Source organism: Cariama cristata, unplaced genomic scaffold (assembly GCF_000690535.1).
Source record: "Cariama cristata isolate BGI_N322 unplaced genomic scaffold, ASM69053v1 scaffold769, whole genome shotgun sequence".
Taxonomy (NCBI): Eukaryota; Metazoa; Chordata; class Aves; order Cariamiformes; family Cariamidae; genus Cariama; species Cariama cristata.
This window is the reverse complement of record NW_009637176.1, coordinates 4,131-23,365: the sequence shown is the minus strand read 5'-3', so window position 1 is coordinate 23,365 and position 19,235 is coordinate 4,131. Positions and strand designations below refer to the sequence as shown.

General features: G+C 35.1%; 1 protein-coding gene across 1 annotated transcript in view; it reads right to left on the bottom strand.

Annotated features, from left to right (window-relative positions):
- IGF1 (insulin-like growth factor 1 (somatomedin C)) overlaps positions 1-18,573 on the bottom strand; it is a 47,549-nt gene extending 28,976 nt beyond the window's left edge. The window contains exons 1-2 of the mRNA XM_009708171.1: positions 18,265-18,573; positions 13,773-13,929 (exon numbers count right to left, since the gene is read on the bottom strand). Coding sequence (XP_009706473.1) covers positions 13,773-13,929; positions 18,265-18,327 — 220 coding nt within the window. The 5' untranslated portion in view covers positions 18,328-18,573. The remainder of the gene's footprint in view (positions 1-13,772; positions 13,930-18,264) is intronic.
- Between the last annotated feature and the right edge of the window lie 662 nt (positions 18,574-19,235).

Below are 19,235 nucleotides of genomic sequence, written 5' to 3'. Positions count from 1 at the left end.
TTTGAGCAAGTGGCACACTTGCAGCTGCAGGTTTTAAAATCGGCTTTTTCCTTTTTGCTTCAGTTTCGCCTGTATAAAGGAAAGGTACAACTTCACTGTATCTCTAGATTAAATTAATTGACATTTTTATTCTGTTTTGAATCTACAAAGTACTCGCGGAAATGTTAAAATTACTTGGCAAAATAATCCCTGCCATCTCCAGTTGGATATGCAATTACTAGGGCAAAAATCTTACAGCTGCTCAGAGAAACAGATGATTTCCTGGGAAATTGTAGGATATACTGTGTTTGTCTGAGTGCTGCAATCAAATACTTCTATAATGAGCATTCTAGAGGAGTTTATGAGGAAAATATTAATTCTTATTGTCTGCAGTGTTTGGATCTTGGAAGTCTATAGGGCTTGAGACCACCCATTACGTAGTGAACACAGAATAAATATTTGAATGATTTTTTTCCTTCTCCCAAGAGGTGTGCGTCCTGGATAAATACAGATACAATTTTTTGATAAAGACTAGTCATTTAGTGATGGACTGTATCATAATGTAAAACCAATTGGCCTGTGACCAAAATTAAGGCTGATATTCCCTGATTTTAAGGGATTCTTAAGACCACAGCTCAAGTCACTAAGTACTTTCATCAAGCTCTTCTGTTTGAGTTGCTGCACATTTAAAAATGTGTTTAATTCATACATTCCTGCATTATTTGTCATTACACAAACTAATATTTTTAATAGAACCTGCAGATTCTCTTACTCCTCAGATTACAATATATTTAGAATTATTACACTAAATTTAGGTGCTGTCAGATGGTCTCATTGCAGTGCAGACCAGGTCTAAGTCACAAGTACATGAAACTCCAAAATAAGACATCCTAAAGAACTCTGAGAGATTTTTAATTATATTTTTCTGGCCAGAAGACAAAGAAAACAATAAAATATGCATTGTCTCCAACTTCCTGCAATAATTATAATTTTTCTCATGTCTGATCTTTGCCCTATATTGTTTGTGGTCCATGTTTAGGCTTTGGCATCTTGCAAATGAGGTTAGTAGAAAGGTAGCATTTACAGTAATTATTAACCACTGTCTGTTCCAGAATGCCTCTTAGAATATTTATTCAAATTCAGCTTTCATTATTTTTAGCTCACTTGGGAAATTATTAGCTTTCATCTAGTGCCTCATATATTTATGCTAGAAATAAGAAGATTTCATACTAAGCGTATTAGTATGTTTAACGTCAGAGAGGAAGCCAAGTCATTATGCCAATTCTTATTTTAAGAAGCTTTTAATAGTGACAGCTTTTTCACAAGTAGTCAATAAGGTCCATAAGCAAAATTTAGACAAGTAGCTAAGGACCCTGACCTGTATTTCCAAAGATACTGAGATGACTAAAACAACAGGCATATGCCTAGAAGGATTTAAAAAAAAGACAACTGTCTAGGACCACCTATCATTGATTTCAGTGGAAATTAGGTATATGACTGCTTTTGAAAAAAAACTCTTGAGTGTCCATCTGCCTCTTCAATGCCTAAAAACATTGAAAATCTGCCTCATATGCCTTTAGGATCCTCCAAGGTCTCACTGACTTTTCACGAGATTTTGAAAATAGATAAGCACTTCTGAAAAGTTAGTGTTCAGTCTTTTAAATGCAGCCATCTACCTGCCACAAAATCAATTTAGGCACTTCAGCAAACACTTATGTGTGAAGAATTGATAATTTTTAATAGTTTGTACCATGAATGGTACATGAACTTTAAAACTGCACTACAAACCTTTCAGGTTGGTTTGAATGAATGTTAAAAATGAGGAGTTTTTTGATGTGCATGTACCCTTTTCAAATCAGGCACAAGTAGCGTCTATTGATTGCTCAAAAAAGCCTCTATTTGCTATATTTATAATACAGAAGGAAAAATATCAGAAGTTCAGCTAGTAGTTCTTAGGAAAAACAGATGACTAGTTAGAAACCAGTGGGAATCCAGTCAAGGGAAAATATTTGTGGTGCAATGATACCTATGGCCAAAAGACCTAGGAAAATCAATGATCAATGTTTTCTTTAGTGAGCATAGAGAATTCTTCAAATTAACTCACACTATCCTCTGTGCACTGAGCCAAAGCCAGTTGAAGTTAACAGATAATGTTGCGTAAGTGTCCATGGACTCCTGACTGTGGATTATGAAGTGAAGAAACTCCTGGACAGGGCCAGCCTGGATTAACATCACTGTTTTCCCCTTCTTTGGTATCATCATCTACTTATCAGCTTTTCCTTGACGATGTCTCTCTTTACCATATGAAAGTGTAGGGATACACTTTTTTTTATATTATATCCTAAAAAAACTCAACAAGGGCACTCCCACCCATTTCATAATTCAAAGATAATAATTTTTGCATTCAAAACTTGTTGTGGGTTATTTGATTCTTGATGGGGGGTTCAAGCCTGACGTATTGAAAAAATTTTGCTCTTTTTTCACAGACCTGAACTTCATCTGTTTCATATCAGAGTATAAATTTCTATTTGAAAAGAGCAGCAGACAATAAGAATATCACCACTTATGAATTCTGCTCATTTTATTAGTCTTCATCTTAGTGATAACAGGAAATAGCTGTCTTTTATTTCATCAACTCCTACTGCTTTCAAAAACTAAAATAAGATGAATATGTAGCAAAAATTATAGTAGTTGATTTAATACCATTAGAACTGCAGTTGTAGAATTTCATTCCACTGTTTGCAAAAAGAAAAGCAAAGGTCAAATTCTAGAAAAATATCTTCCTATTATTTTTTGAATGACCATGTTATCTTGACCACTCCACTTTTTGAAATTATTGTATCTTGGGATAGTTATATTAAATCTACTGTATCTAATTCCTGAAATAGTGGTGGAACTCTACAAGTGTATTAATTCATTCATATGAGTATCTCATACAAGATCACCCTTCATGACTTTAAAATGCAGAAGTCAATACGTCTGTGAAGTGAGAGAATGTTGTGGAAACGATGCCCTCATTTCTACCCTGTTTCCCTCAAGCTAGACCAATTGGGAGTGGTACAGTGCACAATATTAAGAGTAGCCTGAGATAAGGTAAGTTGTATACACATTTATTCATAGCAAATATAAATAATCTTTTCCGGATTTTAGTGCTGTACTCTGCTTCAAAACAATACAGTTATTGAAAAAGCTTTGTCAAGATCTGAACAATATAAAGTGCAGTTCCTACACCCCATAGCTGGTTTGGAAATTTTAACTACTGCAATTATTGTTCCCTGCAAAGCGATCACTTTAGAGATGTTCATGGAATGTGGTTATTTTTGAAGTGATTCTGTACTGTTTCTGTATTGCCTTGTATGAAGGAAGGAACTCAAGCAAGGAAGGCAGAAGAAACTTTGTGCTGTTGATTCAACTAATTGAATGGCTAACAACCTCAGGTGGGCTTCTATCTCACTTCAGTCATATTACTGCTTTTATAGATGAGCTCATTAAGTCAGCAGTAGCTATTTTTTAAACCTTCAAATTCCGTGAGTATTTCAAGACTGTATGCCTGTTGTATCAATGAGTGTCTCAAAACTGAACCTGAGCATCATTCTGTGGAGCACCATTCTGTGTCCTTTTTACATGATGATACTTTATGGCACAGCATTCTAACTGAGAAAATGCTACTTTAATGACATCCAATATCTAGATGTTACTCTAGGTTTTAAATATTACTATTTTCTCAATTCCTTAAAAAACTGCTGGACCATGTATATTCATAGGAATAGAAATGAATCTATGTGAACAGCAGTGTAAAAAATTGTTTCATTATTTATGCATGGATAAGTGCACTTTGTCTCATTATGCAGGAATAAAATATGAAGGAGTGTTACTTACTATGGCACGTTAGAGTATAATCTACCTATTATATCAAGCAAGAAAAGGTAGATAAGCTTTTCCCTTCTACTTTTACTGTCTCAGAGTGAAGTGCTTTCTCCATTAGGATTCACACTCCATCAGACTAAAGGCTAGGACTGCTTAAAGGCCAAAGGAGCAACTCTAACGGGTGTCACCTGCGTAAGGCACATTCTGGGTCTTTGTTTAATTGTATTATACCACAGCAGCTAAAATAATCTTGGATTTGCTTTGATCTGAAGCATGGTCCTTATGAGTACATCCTTATCCCCACGTTGAAGTTCACTGTGTGGTTTTAAATAGATTAATCTCACCAAAATTTAGGCTCTTAATGGAGGGTTCTTACTCAACTAACTCAAGGATAAAATTGCCATAGCTTCCTTGCTTAAATTAGTGGAGAAGAAAAAGTATATCCTATGGGATATTCAGAACCTAATGAGAGCTCTGAAAGTTTCTTATTCCTCTCACTAGCTGTAGAATGAGCTTGAATAGGCTCCTAGCTCGGATACCTTATTTAAGTGCCCAAAAGTAGACGGAATGAATCTGAACCAGAATCTCCTTGTGTATATTGCATCAAGCTCTGTTTAGTCTTTATCATTCAGCAGTTTCACTCTGTATGTGGATAAACAAAAATTATGTTTGTCACAGATTATCTAGAAAGAATTGAATTTAAAGGTCTTTTATCTGAAAGGAGGTGAAAAGAACAATACAGTCAACAACATAAAAGACAAATGAGAGTTTTTCTAATACATCTATCCTTCTCTATAAGAATCCTGGAGGTGTAATAACATCACCATTTCTTCCTACACCTCTATCCTCCCTTGAAAAAAAGAAGAAAAAAAACACCAAAAACCATCAGTAAAGAATACTTTGATATTACTGAATTCCAAAATATAAGTAGGATCACAATGCAAATTGTTTCAGTGGTACCTCTGTTTTCATTCAGTGCCCATAGATTTAGAATAAAATGCCAGAAACTATTAGAAAAAACAGAAGTCTTCTAAAAGCAAATATATATATATATGGGTTTTTTTGAATTTAATCTTAACTATACATTTCAGGAATGAACATGGATTTTATTCAGGACATGTATTTGCCAATAATACATCTGATTAAACTAGGAAAATTAGACATACTATCAGTAGCTTGCTCCCAAATTACACAAGAAGAAATTAGATACATTTTCAGTAGCTTGCTCTCAAATCTCTTCAGTCTATGAGTCACCAGATTTTTCCTGCCAAACTAAATATGTCTGTGAAAGGCTGGAAACTTTAATGGAAAGAAACATAAAACTTGAAATACGTAGGAAAAACTAAGTTTTTTCATGGAAGACCTGTTGGCTAGTAATTCAGGAATTCAGGAGATGTAGAAACAAGTTATTACATCTTACTTGTCTACAGAATTTTGAAGGTATGAAACTTATTCTATTTAAATCTGCTATGTTAACCCACAATAGATGTCCTTACTAGCTTTCGTGTAACCAATGAAGACTTACAAAAAGAAGATACAAAAATTTCATTATAACAGCAGAAGTTCTTATCCAGTCATTTTGATGGGGCTGAGTTAAAAGAAACCTTCAGTGTAGTTAATGTAAATCTGAAAAACACCTCTCTGTTGTAAATTGGATTTATTATACATAGTACCACACAGTCATCAAAGCTAATTAGGAACGTACTCATCTTTTCAGATCCACAACCATAATGACATTTTCTTTACCATTTTCCCCACAACACTTACACTTTTTCTACCTTTGCATAAGCCATACATTTAAAAATATTCTTTAGAATACAGACTTGTTGTGAAATATAGAGTTCGTGTGCATAATTTAAGCTTTTATCTGTTGCCTTAGTATGATATGGCTGTTAATTAACATTCTTTTGAAGACAAAACAATTTTCCATAGTGTTTACCTTCCTTAGCAGTTGCTGTTTGTAGGGGCCGGGGGTGTTACTTAAGTGCTTGCTTGTTTGGAGATAGAAATAGTTAATCCGTATTGCTAGAATATTTATTTTCAGAAATAAAACTGTTTTGTTCACTGAGCTGGATTCAGTTAGAATGGTCTGAGTCAACCCCTTCTTTTTTCTGCATACTCAGCCTTGTGTAAATTTCTGCCCAGCACACAAAGACACACATACTACAAACAAATAGTTCTGTATAAAAAAAATTCATATAATTTCAGGCTTGGGCGTGAGCCATAATTCCCTAACGGAAGTGCTTTATTTTTTTTTTTCCACACTTCTATGGGCACATAAGGAAGCAGAGGGGTCTACTGTCTGGAGGCATTCTGTTACTCTAGAACAGTTATATCACATAGATGGGAAAACTGGGATCATGGCTGAATTTCAAAAGTAAGATGGGAAATATACAAATATGCTGTAGACTCAGGAGAAAAATTTAAAAAAAGAGAGACAGACGAGCCCTGAATTATTTTTTTTTGATGAAAGGAAGCTATTCCAGTTTTCACTAACAAAGGGTTTAACATGAGGTAAGCAAACAGCTTCCACTGTCTTGTAAGAATGAGGACACTGAAAGTGCATTAAATTTGACTGTACATGGGATTCAATCAGAAAATAGAGCAAATATCTCAGACTAGTGTCTGATTTTATAGGAATTTAGGTTTACTAAGGAATTCAAAGAAGTTTTCTAGGAATTTTCTAAGGAATTCCAACCAATTTACCAGGAATTGGCATTGGAGAGGGAATCAGAAATTTAACCTAAAAGTTGCTTAGGTAAAATTGACGAGATAAGCTCACCTATGTAGTTTGTCTAATGCTTAAAGAAGTCTGAAAAGAAGACAGCATTTGACTTTTCTTGCTTTGATACAGTCAGAATAGCAATTTATCCTATTATTCTGAATCTTATGTGTTAATCAGTGCCAAAGGTACAGTCTTTTGATTGAAATAGGCATTTAGTATTTAACTGGATTCAATTTTTTAAACTTTTACTTACAGTGACAATGCAAAATTTTCTATAAATTGGAGTCACCCACTGGTCAGCATGTGGTATGCCCCTCCAAAGGCTATGAATGTGTCAAAATTCTTGTTCTCAGAACCTCATTCTCTGATGCAAACATGAAATATTCCTGTCATTACTTAAGAATTAGACCCAATACTTGGGCTATATCTTGCATAGTGATTTTGCATTAAATGCACCACAAAGAATGTATGAATTAATGGCTGCTGCTTCTTTTTGACATGGAAGTTCCTGTGGTTATTATCAGAGAAAAAATTAACATAAATTCTTCAGTAAGTATACATTTGTGGTATTTCATTTGCCTTGATTTCCAGACTGAGAAACAACTTGACTATTGGCTACTCCTTTCATTTGTTGTCACATTTTTGAACAATTAAGCTTGTGTTATAGGGAAATATTGACATTTGGGTATGGTTTAATAAACAAGTTCAGATCCATCCTTTTTTAGCAAAGCTCTGAAATTAAAATGGCTTTAAGTCTCTATTTGATTTTCAATGATGTGAGAAGGTTTGAAACATGCATAAGAGCTAAAGTGCTGAATAAGCTCTAGAGAAATGGCTGTATGAACATCCTTCTTTGAATGAGCACTCTGCATAGATTGCCCTAGATCCTCAAGTAGTTACTGCAAAAGGTTTTGATTAATAAACTCTGTGGTTCTGGTAAATGGAATAATTTGCTTTACAACTCTTGCTGCTGTTGATCAAATATTGCAAATGCATTGCTAATACCAGAACAAATGAAGAGGTCCATACACAAAGGTTTTCGCCAATTGCATAAAGTATATGCCAGAACTGAAGTCAGGGAAGGGTTTTTCTTGGTATTTAAGATTCAATGGAAAAGTAAGAGGGGCAGCTATGCCAAGAATTAATGCTGATCTTTCCAAGTGCTTCTTTGAGTGACTTTTATCCAACATGAGACTAAACAATGTATTAAATACACATATAGCAGCTAGGGAATCAAATGTCAAATAACTGCTTTCTGCTGTTTGAGGCTAAATTTGAAACTTGGTCTAGTGCATAGATAAAGGCAAACATCATAAAAAGCATTAGCATCTCTGACATCCAACAAGGACACACATAAATTGAACTTGTGGAGAAACTGTACTTATTTGGTTTTGGTAGTAGACAATTTTTACAGAGAAGTTTCTTGCTGAAATTTTGATCTACGTTTCACTTCCAGTCACCTCATTAAAATTAACATTACTACTACAGTCCCCCTTAATGAAAAAAATTAAAAATTATTAATTCCTTGGCAACCTGACTGTAGAGGAGACCTGTTTGCAGAGTCTAAATTTAGTGGCAAATCCTCCTACACTGACTGTGTGATCCATGGAGAAAGAAGGTGGAATGCCTCTCTCTGTTATTAAAGAGGTAACTTAAGAAGATTAACCTCACTAAACTAAGGTTAGCTTTTATGAACACTCCCTAGCCTTTCTTCATGTGATAAATAAAAGACAAAGTTCTTTCAAATACTGGCTTATTTTCAGATAATTTCCTCAATAATCACTACCAGGGGCAACAGAACACCAAAGTTATGTATCAGTTATTTGACTATATAGTGATACCATTCCAGAAGCCAGAGCTGTCTTTTTTCTTACAGAGGTATATCAATAACTGTGCCTATAGTCCTGGTTCCCTGAGCACGGAACTTGCAGACCTGGCTAAAGTACTTCTTAGCTCCTTTCCAGGCTAGCTTTCCTGTAAGAAGTAAGAAACCTGGGGATAAAGACTGAGGAATACACTCAAATCTTCCATGGATACAGAATTTGGACATGAATGGGGCACGTAGCCAGACCAAGGAACTTAAAAACACTCTCAGATCTTGCTGCATGAACATAGCCAAGATGACCAGCATTTCTTTGCAAAAATTTGTAAGACTGTTACTGACACCACAAACTGTATATGTCCACAGCAGCTTTTCAGCATGCCTTTCCTGGGCTTGTAACAGGAGCACTGCTTTCAATCAGGAGCACAGAGAGGAGCTAATGACTCATATCTCCTACAGGTATGGAGTAGTTAAAGAACTGCATGCTATGCCATCTCTTGTAATTATGTTGATAGGTTTGACAAGCCTAGAAACTTTAATAACATCTTAAAAGCAGACTTTTTGAAGTAAACAAGAAGCTGTTAACTAAAGGGAAATGGAAGAAGCAAAATGTAATTGCCTATTGCTATGCACCCTATAACCTTCTTTGTAAGGCAGCAGTTCCTCCATATATACCCTAGTTCTACAAAGCAATGAGATCTGACGACAGCTCTGATTGATTACCCAAAATAATGTTCACTGTCTTCTTCTGATTTTCTGATGATTATAAACCAATAGTCTTATGTTAAGCACAGCCCAAGGACAACACACAGTTCTGATTGTCTTAGTGGAAAAAAAAATGTAGTAAATATCCGTAATGACTCTTCACAAAGCAGCTGACACAGGGAGCATTAGGCTGGATAGCAGGAAAGCCTGTCTTTTGTGGGATGCGCTCTTTTACATATGGGAGTGTTAGATCGTTCTCCATTCACTAAAGATTATCAGAGGAACTCCATTGTGTCAGGTATCTAAATTCAGATCCTTCTTTACTATGCAAGTGATGCTTCAGAAGATTCACCATAAGCCCAAAGCAGTTTTTTTAAACAGAAAAAAGGTGGGGTTTTAATTCATGAAATTGATTGCCATGGTTTCAAATAAGTATTGCCATCTACATTGGGCTTTAGAAATTAGGAAAACTGCAAGTTTATTAGAAAAGGAAAAGGTATATTTTTGAAGGAGAAGAAACTAGATAAAAAAGAATATAGCATTTGCTCCTTAGAGCAAACTACATTTGCTTTCCTTTCTCTGGTAGTAACAGTCCTCAGGAAACATAAGCAAGAATGAATGATTGTCCATCAAATTCAACTTGTATGAAGAAAAAAAATAAGATCTTTTTTGATTAATCTACAAAGTAAATTCCTGTGATAAGACTAGAATATTTTAAACAAAATTTCCCCCCTCCTGGGCTATCACTTTCTTAAGTTTCCTGTGGTTTGTCCTTCCAGTTTTTCCAACATTCTCTGCCCTCAGCATTGTTTTCCAATAGCAGTGTCATGGTAGACCTTTTTAGGCATTAAAATTCAAATGAACATAACAGCCATCCTACTTCACTTCATGACTGTTGAATCCAGAATTTTTGAGACTAGAGAAACGTTAATTGAGAAGAGTTGTGTACAAGTGTACCTACTTGTGTAGCTGTGGCCAAGCTCTCGGTTGGCTTCTCCTAACATAAGCTAGCACACAGGAACTTGAATGGCAGAAGTTCTGCTAGAGAGGTGTTGCCAGATAAAAGGTGGCAACAAACTGCTCTTCGCTGATGAGTCAGACAGTGCTGGTTGGGGTTAAACGTGGCCAAGGGAAAAAGGAGATGCCCTATTTTGGGATTTGTGCAGTGTTCTCCTCCAAAAAACTTTAAGAAATACTCCTTGCTTGTCTGCCTCATGAAGAAAGGGAGTGGTAGATGCCACATTTTACTTCCTCTTGAAGTCAATACTTTAATTTGCCTGTGGTAAGCAGCTGGGGCATCTCTTCAGAAGCTGTAAAGAATTTCCTTTTAGAGGTAGGAAGTTGGGCAGAGTAGACTATATAAAGGAAATTTTTTTCTTCCAGTCCTAGCCATAGAGATAGCCTTGTAGTTGTGGAATATAGAGTTTCAAAGAAACTAACTCAATTATTTCTATCCTCATTTCCACCCACAACTCCCAAAAAATAGTCAGAAGCTTTGACCTTGAATCTGAACAGGAATTCCACCACAACCAAAAGGTGTTTTTTACATTGGGAGTCTAGTGAAATACAGAATGATGGAAGAAAAACCTTCCCTCACAGCTATTTCCTGTGCAAGTTAAAGGTAAACATTACCATTTATTGTACTTTATATAAAGAAACCAGAGTATGAGAATAGAAGGGTTAAAATGCAATTTAAATTGACATCCTCTTCACAATAAAAGAAAAAAGTTCACTGGATTTTTAATTCTGCAGATGATGTGGCATTCTTAAAAAGTCTCAAGAAATGGAGCAACATTTTTAACTTCCAATAATATGCTGCATTCTGTATTACATTTCTCAAGGTGTTTTACCAATGTTACTGGATTTACTTTTCTATAGTTCTATATTTTAGATGAAACACTAAAAAATCAGAAGGAGAAGGCTAAGACAGATTGAATTGCTGCCTCATGAATCAGAAGTAGTCAGGTAGAGGACACACATTGCTTTAGCATCCAAGGGTCACATATCAACTTCATTAAATTCCTGTTGAACATTGCAATTGCAGTCTGTTGATTACAACAGTGCAAGACTTTCCTAAAACAGAGTGTCATCGTTAGTAAAACCTTCCACAGTCTTCCATACAAAACAAGGCAGACCTTTATGGTGTCAACAGTTACATTATTTCAAGTGAAAACTAAGAATGTAATAAAACAACAGAGAAAACTAGAGAGAAAGTCTTTACTGACAGCAGATAAAACTCAAGATTACAAGGGTAAAGATCTCCTTTAAAACTTCAGAAACCCATCCTGGTATTTCAAAGTAAGGATGATCTAGATTAGGGAATGTAGATATTTGAAACAGATTCTGCAACCTTAGAATAACTGAGATTACAAACAAAAAGTTATTGCTAATGATTAGTGTTTCACATGTCCTTTTACCTGGAGGAACACAGAGTACACATAACAGTAAGTCTGATTGCTTGGCAGCAAGAACCACTCTTGTGGTAAGTAAGTGTGATAGTTCTCTGAACAAGTACCAAACATTTTGCTGGGAGAGGAATTACTGGGAAAATGCCTAAGATACATGCACAGTAAAAAAAAGTTGCTATGCTCTTCTAAGGATGTAGTATATTGTCTCATTTTTTCCTGGTGCAGAAACAGGAGTGAGAGATGAAAGTCTTCCTTTATGTTCCTTCCAGACACGAAGAGAAAGTATTTGTAGGACATGCAAATAGCCCCCTAAGTGTAACTCAGCTGCTGGTAAATCTAATAGATTTTGGTGTTCAAATGAACACATAAAGAGTTGGTAGAAAAATGTAAATTCCTTTATGAGAGATTCCTGTATTTTTAATATTGTGTTTAGCATCAGAATACAAGGTTAAACAGCATCATAGAGTAGGTGCTCATTAACGATAACTGAACTGTTAAATACAGGAAAGAAGGGTTCCTTAGTGAATTGGTTCACATGTATGAAACTAAGGCTCCCAGTTTCAAAGGTAAACTTTAATAAAAAGTGGCAAGAAGATAGTGAAAATGTCTGCAGTTTGCATGTTGAGGAAATCAGGATTTTCTGTAAATTAAAGGTGCATGAATCTAGATTTCCCTAACTGTTTTTATTGCAAGTAAGCAGAAAAATATTGAAAGCAGTAACTCCATGAATAGAAATGAATAGACATGGGGTGGGTAAGATCAGAAAATCAAAACTTATAGCTTAGAAGGCAAGATTTATTAGGATAAAATGAGGATTCTAGAAGTAAAAAAAAAAAAATAAAAGCGAGACCTCACAAAGAACATAAAAATAAGTAGAAAAAACCCCCTTCAGTTAATTTATTGTCTTTCTAGACTAATCACCCCATATTTGTTTTTCTTAGCTATATTCTTGTTTGGAAAGGAAGTGAAGCCCTGAAGGAGAGGTAACTTCAGACAAGAACTTCAGACAAGAACTTCAGACAAGCACATATTATTATTAAAGTAAGCATTAGCTTCAGAGGCTCTAAAAGCACAAATTATTCCATATTTTGAATAAATATATTTATGAATGAATTCAGAATTAATATATTCCCAGCTAAAAGTTTCATTAACTTTATTTTATTTGAGTAGTAAATAGCTGAAAATTAGAAATAGATTTTTAAAATATACAAGTTTTGTATTTCTTGATCTTGACGGCATTTGTCAGAAGGTACTAAGAGTTACTTATCTAACTACTCCAGCTTTTCACAATCTAGAGCACAGCAGAGGAAAAATATTGTGCTGTTCAGTTATTTGAATACTAATATACCATTTAATCATAAAATCATAGAATGGTTTGGTTGGAAGGGACCTTAAAGACTGTCTAATTCGAACCCCCCTGCCATGGGCAGGGACGCCTTCCACCAGACCAGGTTGACCAAAGCCCCATCCAACCTGGCCTTGAACACTTCCAGGGATGGGGCATCCACAGCTTCTCTGGGCAACCTGTGCCAGTGTCTCACCACCCTCACAGTGAAGAATTTCTTCCTAATACCTAATCTAAATCTTCCTTCTTCCAGTTTAAAGCCATTACCCCATCACTACATACCCTTGTAAGTACCTCTCCAGCTTTCTTGTAGTGTAGCCAAACTATTGCAGATTTAATTTTGACTATTGTCTGTACTGGTGTTAATCTCTATCATCTTACCATGCATGAACCTTCTTTCACCTGTATTTAACTGACCAACCATGTGGATACTTGGAACTTTCTGCTTGCTGTCTTCCAGCTTTTCTTTTTTTCAACCCAGACGTTGAATATTACTGTGTTTTTAATATGATAGAATGGGTACTTAAACTGTTTATGAGTAATCTGACATAATAGGTACATGCAGTTCTGCCTCATGAATATCTTGTGTCTAGTATGTGCTTTCATTCATATAATTTCAGTGGCAGGTCAGCAGAAACCAATATAGCAGGTGGAACAGCAGCAGCTGGAAAGTGGTTAAAAACAATAACATGTCTGAAAAGGAAAATTTGTCAGAAACTCAGAGAGACTGAACACAGGCACAGCTTTGTTCTTTACTGAGACTTCATGGTCACTAGAGTCTTGGGCATCTCCAAGATAGAGGATACTAGTCATACTTGGCAGCCTGGTTTGATCATTTCTGGGCACACTTAGAGCAGTTGCAAACTCCAATGGATTACATGGAAAAGTTTAGCAGTTGAATGAAAGAAAGGGTTGACTTACTGAAGTAAAAGCCTCTGTCTCCACATACAAACTGAAGAGCATCAACCAGCTCAGCACCACAGAGTGTTTCTGGGCCAGCAGCAGCAGAACTGGTTAAGGTAAGCAAACACAGGCCAAGGTAGAAGAAATGAACGTAGGACACAGTGTGCATCTTCACCTGACAAGGAAGCAAAAGTAGTGTCAGAATTTTCCAACAGACTCCTAAAGAAAATTACTGCTGCACCGTTGTGAGTTGAGAATACATATGTACTGTAATTTGTTAGACAATAAACACAGTATCAGGAAATGCCTCACCATAATTTTGCAATTGTCTACATATTCTAGTCCATGTATTTTGTAAATCGATTACTTCCTCTGATGAATATTCCTAGTCCATATTCACAAGTAGTAAGACAATCTTGTAGTAACTATGATTTATGGTTGCTCCTGCAAAAGGAGGATATGGAAAAGTGCAATAGACAGGCAAAGGGAAACCAAGAATAACGAGTAAGGAAGACAAGACAACCTTGAATTGTTTTGTCTGAGATCAGATAGGCTAAGAGGGAATATGAGAGTTGCCTGCCAATCTACTATGGGAGATGGAGGTGGCATAAGACAGAGAAGAGGTATTTAAACTAAAGAACAACACGAACACATGAATAAATGGCTACAAACTGAATGGAAGGAATTTTGGCCCAGTAGGAAAAGGGTTCATAATTAGTACTCCATGGTTCTCCAGCCACCTTAAAAAGGGAAATACCAGGAAAAAAAAACAAAAGAAATTTCAAGGTAGAGCTTGTCAAAGTTACAGGAGAGTTGATGTGAGACATTCCATGGTAGGGGACTGCATTCAATGACTCTTACAGTTCTCTGTTACTAGCAAGTTAGCGTTTGGAAGCATTCAAGAAATTAAGAGGAGCACTAGTGGGAGTACCAAGGAATTGTATTTTTATTTGATGGAAGCAGCTATACTTTCACTGAGCTCCTTTATATCCTCTTAGTCAGGTTTGGCTATCGGATATACACAGAGGTGGTAATTCTTTTCTCATTTACATTTGCTTACAAACTATCTTTTTACTGGACTTATGATTGAAGCAAGGCCAATCCTCAATAGGTGTAAATTTGCACCATTCAGTTTATCCATTTCCTTTTACATCAATTTATATCAATGAAAGATCTTACCCAACAGGTCAAAGAAGATAGCATTCTTTCTTTTAAATACTAGGAAAAGCTATTTATATTTAGTAACAGGACAGTGAAGAATGTGCTTAATGCATATTCTGAATTGATCTACATCACTTGTCAAAAAGGCTAGTTTTGAAAGGTGTAAATCTGCATTTAATTTCATTCTCTTTCAAGGTTAATATTAGTATTGCTGTCAGGCAGGAAGTTACAAATCTTTCTTGCACATACAGTTAACCTTGTCTTAAAACTGCTTTGTATTAACAGACTAGTGCAATGTAATTGGAGTAAAATGATTAATCTTCTCTAAAGTTTCTTTCAGGGTTTCAGGGACCATTTAATCTGATTTTTTCACTGAACTTTTGAAAAACGAATGAAATTATCTGTTGTCTGCTCATATGGGATCTGATCCAGTGGAGCATCAATAATTTTTAAGAATACTTATTTTCTTGGCAAGGGATCTTAGCATCTTGCTGGATAAGTCCCCTATTTCAACTGAAGTCAAAGGTGAGTAAGTGACAAATCTCTAAATAAGTCAGAATTTATCCCCCCCTATTTCCTGATATTTCAATTGTGAAATAATGAACAAATCTAAATCCCATGATATATCATAAAAAGAAAGAATAATTATTTTCCCATTCACAAGAGCCCTTAGCCAACTTTGCCTTGCAAAAACCAACAAGCTTTAATGCATGGACATGACTTCAACAGCAGATGGAGGAAGATCAGATTATAAATGAATGATGATAACAAGAGGCATTATTTCCTGTAATGATTCCATATTTTAACAACAACAGTTTCTTTTTCCCCTGCCATATTTTTGAATTTCTAAGATAAATGTGGTGCACCTGCAGTTTAAATGGTTCCCAGTTCCGAGGAGCAAAAGCAGAAAGCTGTTTAGCACACCGCCTCAGAAGGCTGAAAGACATTACAAATACAAGAACATTATGTATTTAACAATTTGTTCTTGTATAACATTTGGGCCAGAAACAAACATAAATCTTAGACATTTAACTATTTTGTATTTTTCAAGACTTTTCAGCTGGGTTGCATTTTCAGATAAATATCAGCACTGAACTACAACAAAACAGATTATCTACTGCTTTTCCTTCAGTGGGAGCCAAAAAGGCTGCACAGTATAAACCACAGAGAATTTCTAACTTTATCTCCAAATTTAAAAACAGTCAAGAACTTTCAAACAAGTAAAAAGTTTGAGGAAAAGAAAAGAGACTCACATGTTTCAAGGGCTCAATCAATTATTTCTTAAATTAAGTTCTGTTTTGTCAAAAATAATTCCAAAACATAGTTTATAACTTTAACTTTACTTCATCATTTTAATTAAACATAACATTAGTCGATTCAATATGTTGGTGATAAAATCAAAGTTCCCATTTATGTCTGAGGAGAATATTCTTAAGAAAATGCAAAGTTGTAATCCAATATTGCTTCAGGTTCTTTACAAAAAGACAGGGTGCTTGCAGTGTCCCCAGTTTGACTAGAAAGTTGAGAGTTTAAAAGAAAATGCATTGGCATGTGGGTGGGGTTTAGTGAAGCATCTAATTACATTTGGAAATTGAATACAGGTTCAGGATGAGCCTGGTTAAACACTTCTTTTAGTTGCATAGAAAGACTGATCATATTTTCACAGCTGGAATTTCCTCTTTTTTCAGTAAAACAACCAGCTTTTGCTGCATTCCTCCTTTAATAGTCCAGAAGAGTGGCACCACAGAGGAATGTCATATATGAACACCCTACATCTCTTTTACTTCTTAGTTCTTCTGTATAAGTCCTGTTTGTCTACAAACTATCAGTTGGCACAACTTATGCATAAGAATTCTTCACATGCTTGGTCATTTTCATAACATAAGAACATCTACAATAAATATAAATATCTTGAAGAAGGCAACATTTATATGGATATTATATGCTATAGAAAAAAAATCAAGTTATATTCAAAATTACATTTTGCTGCGTAGAGATTGGACCTGATTACCAAGCCATAGTAGAAGTATGTAATTAGTATGTAATAATGGTATTCACTGGTTATTATTATATAAATAAAGCATATGTACTCTAGAATGGATCAAGGTTTAAATACTGCTAACTTTGATTAAAGAATCTGGGCTACTTCCTAACCTAAATCAATATGTTCCATTGATTCCAAGGAAGCTTGGCAGGGTGCACCAGCTGAGGAACTAGCACATTACTTTTATGTCTCTTAGTGCCTTGCTCAATACTTTAAAAAAATCATCTTCATCTTTCAAGTATATTGGAAGGGATGCCCATTTATGCATTAAGAGAATGGTTTCATCCATTGCAATTACAGACCTGCTCTTTTGAATCATATTAAGGAAGGAGAAGAGTGTGTTTTAAGTGGAAGACACTCTAAAAAAATAATTAGGCCCTAAACAATTAAAACAGGAGAATCATGTCAGCTGCATAAGCATTCTTGAAACATATTAAAGAAAAAAAGTTCTTGAAGGATATAAATTTACTGATAATGGCAAGTTGAACTAGGGCCAATTGACAGAAACAGAGGTCAATGCACCTACTGAAGCAAAATTTACTTAAAGACAGTTTATGTTAATGTGTAGAAATTACAGGGTCATAACATGAAACTTCACATGCAAACTTTCCTGAAACAGCCCTCCCTACAAGGGAAAACTTGGAGATTAACATGTAGGGGAATTTCCATTTTCTTTATGTACAATTGCTTAAGCTATACAAATATGCAAGGTCAGCAAGAGTCGCAGCTGGTTTCTAATGTAGAAAACAAACTGAACTTCACATTTACTTTTAATTTATGAAAGCAAAAACCAAGTAAATGCTACAATGCTGCCAGAAAATTGCTGCAGTGACAACATCCCTTAAAAGTTTCCCTGTGAAAGCATGAACGTTTTATCTATCATTGTGTATAATAAAACTGCAGAAACTTAACATGTGAATAATACCTTTTTTCCTACAAAACCCTGCACCTGCAGAAAATAGCTAAAAGTTCTTGTTTTCAGAAACATTAATTAATAATATAGACAATGATGTAATTGGACACTTTAATAATGACATAACTGAAATATTGCAAAGTTCTCTGAATAGAAGTGAAATTTAAGACATGTAACTGCAATAGTTTCCCCTTACAGTTATCTATGTAATTGCAACTATTACATACAGCCATTTTCCAGATCACATAAAATTGCATGTTCAGCAATTTATAAATAATTCTCAGTTCTAAAATAATGTTATTGAAAAGTGCATAATACTCTTCAAACCAGAAGCAGACAATACACAGTAAAATAAAACTAAAAAATTATTTGAAATAGTAATAAAGATTTACCTTCAAGAAATCACAAAAGCAGCACTTAACTAATTGTGTTGAAAGACTGTTGATTTTTTCCATTGCTTCTTAAAAGTGCAAAGTCTGGAAATGAATTTGTTAGCAGTAATGATGAGAAAAAAGAAATCCAGAGAGATGTGAGATGTTGAGAGCAATGTCACATTTCAATATTGAGGACTTTATTCCATTGCGCAGGCTCTATCTGCTCTGATTTTAGCAGTGACAGTGAGATTTAGCAAACAGAAGAGGGATTTAGAGAAAATCCTCACATTTATCTACATTACACAGACACTGTAGACAGGAAACAGCTGGGGGAGCATTTGCCTTCTCTCTCTCTCCCTCTTCTGGCAAAGTTACCGAGTAAGGACTTTTTTGGGCATGGTGACAAATAACATCATACCTTTGCATTTTAAAACTAGAGCACAGAAGCATATTTTTTTCCCTTTAAAAGAATGTGAGTTAGTGACTGAGGGGTAAGCAGACAAAAAAGCTTGTGCTGCCATGAAAAATAAGAAAATGTGTTCTGGTTAACTTTCAGATAGCTATGTGTGCATTTGTATTTATGTCTGTGTGTGTGTGCATTTCAAATATATATATGAACTTACATACATAAGGGCATTGTTTGTATATATGCATACCTTTGTACACGTTTTATTTATGTATAGAGGCATGGGTATTTTATTTATATAGTGTGGAAAAATAGGCAGTCACTTATCTACTTCTTTCTTAATGCATCTTTATGTTATTAAACTTGGCACGCCTGTATGCTGAGTAACAGTTAAAACCTCCAACTCTCTGTGCTATTAACCCTAAAACACCAGTTTGTAATTTCCTAAAAATAACAGAATTCTTGAGCACTACTTGTAAATAGGGCAAAATAACTTCGTGATCTTTTAGTAACCACACAGGAGAAGTCATATAATTTCCTAGAATTTACAGTACTATGAGTATAGTAATAAGTAGCCCAGTTT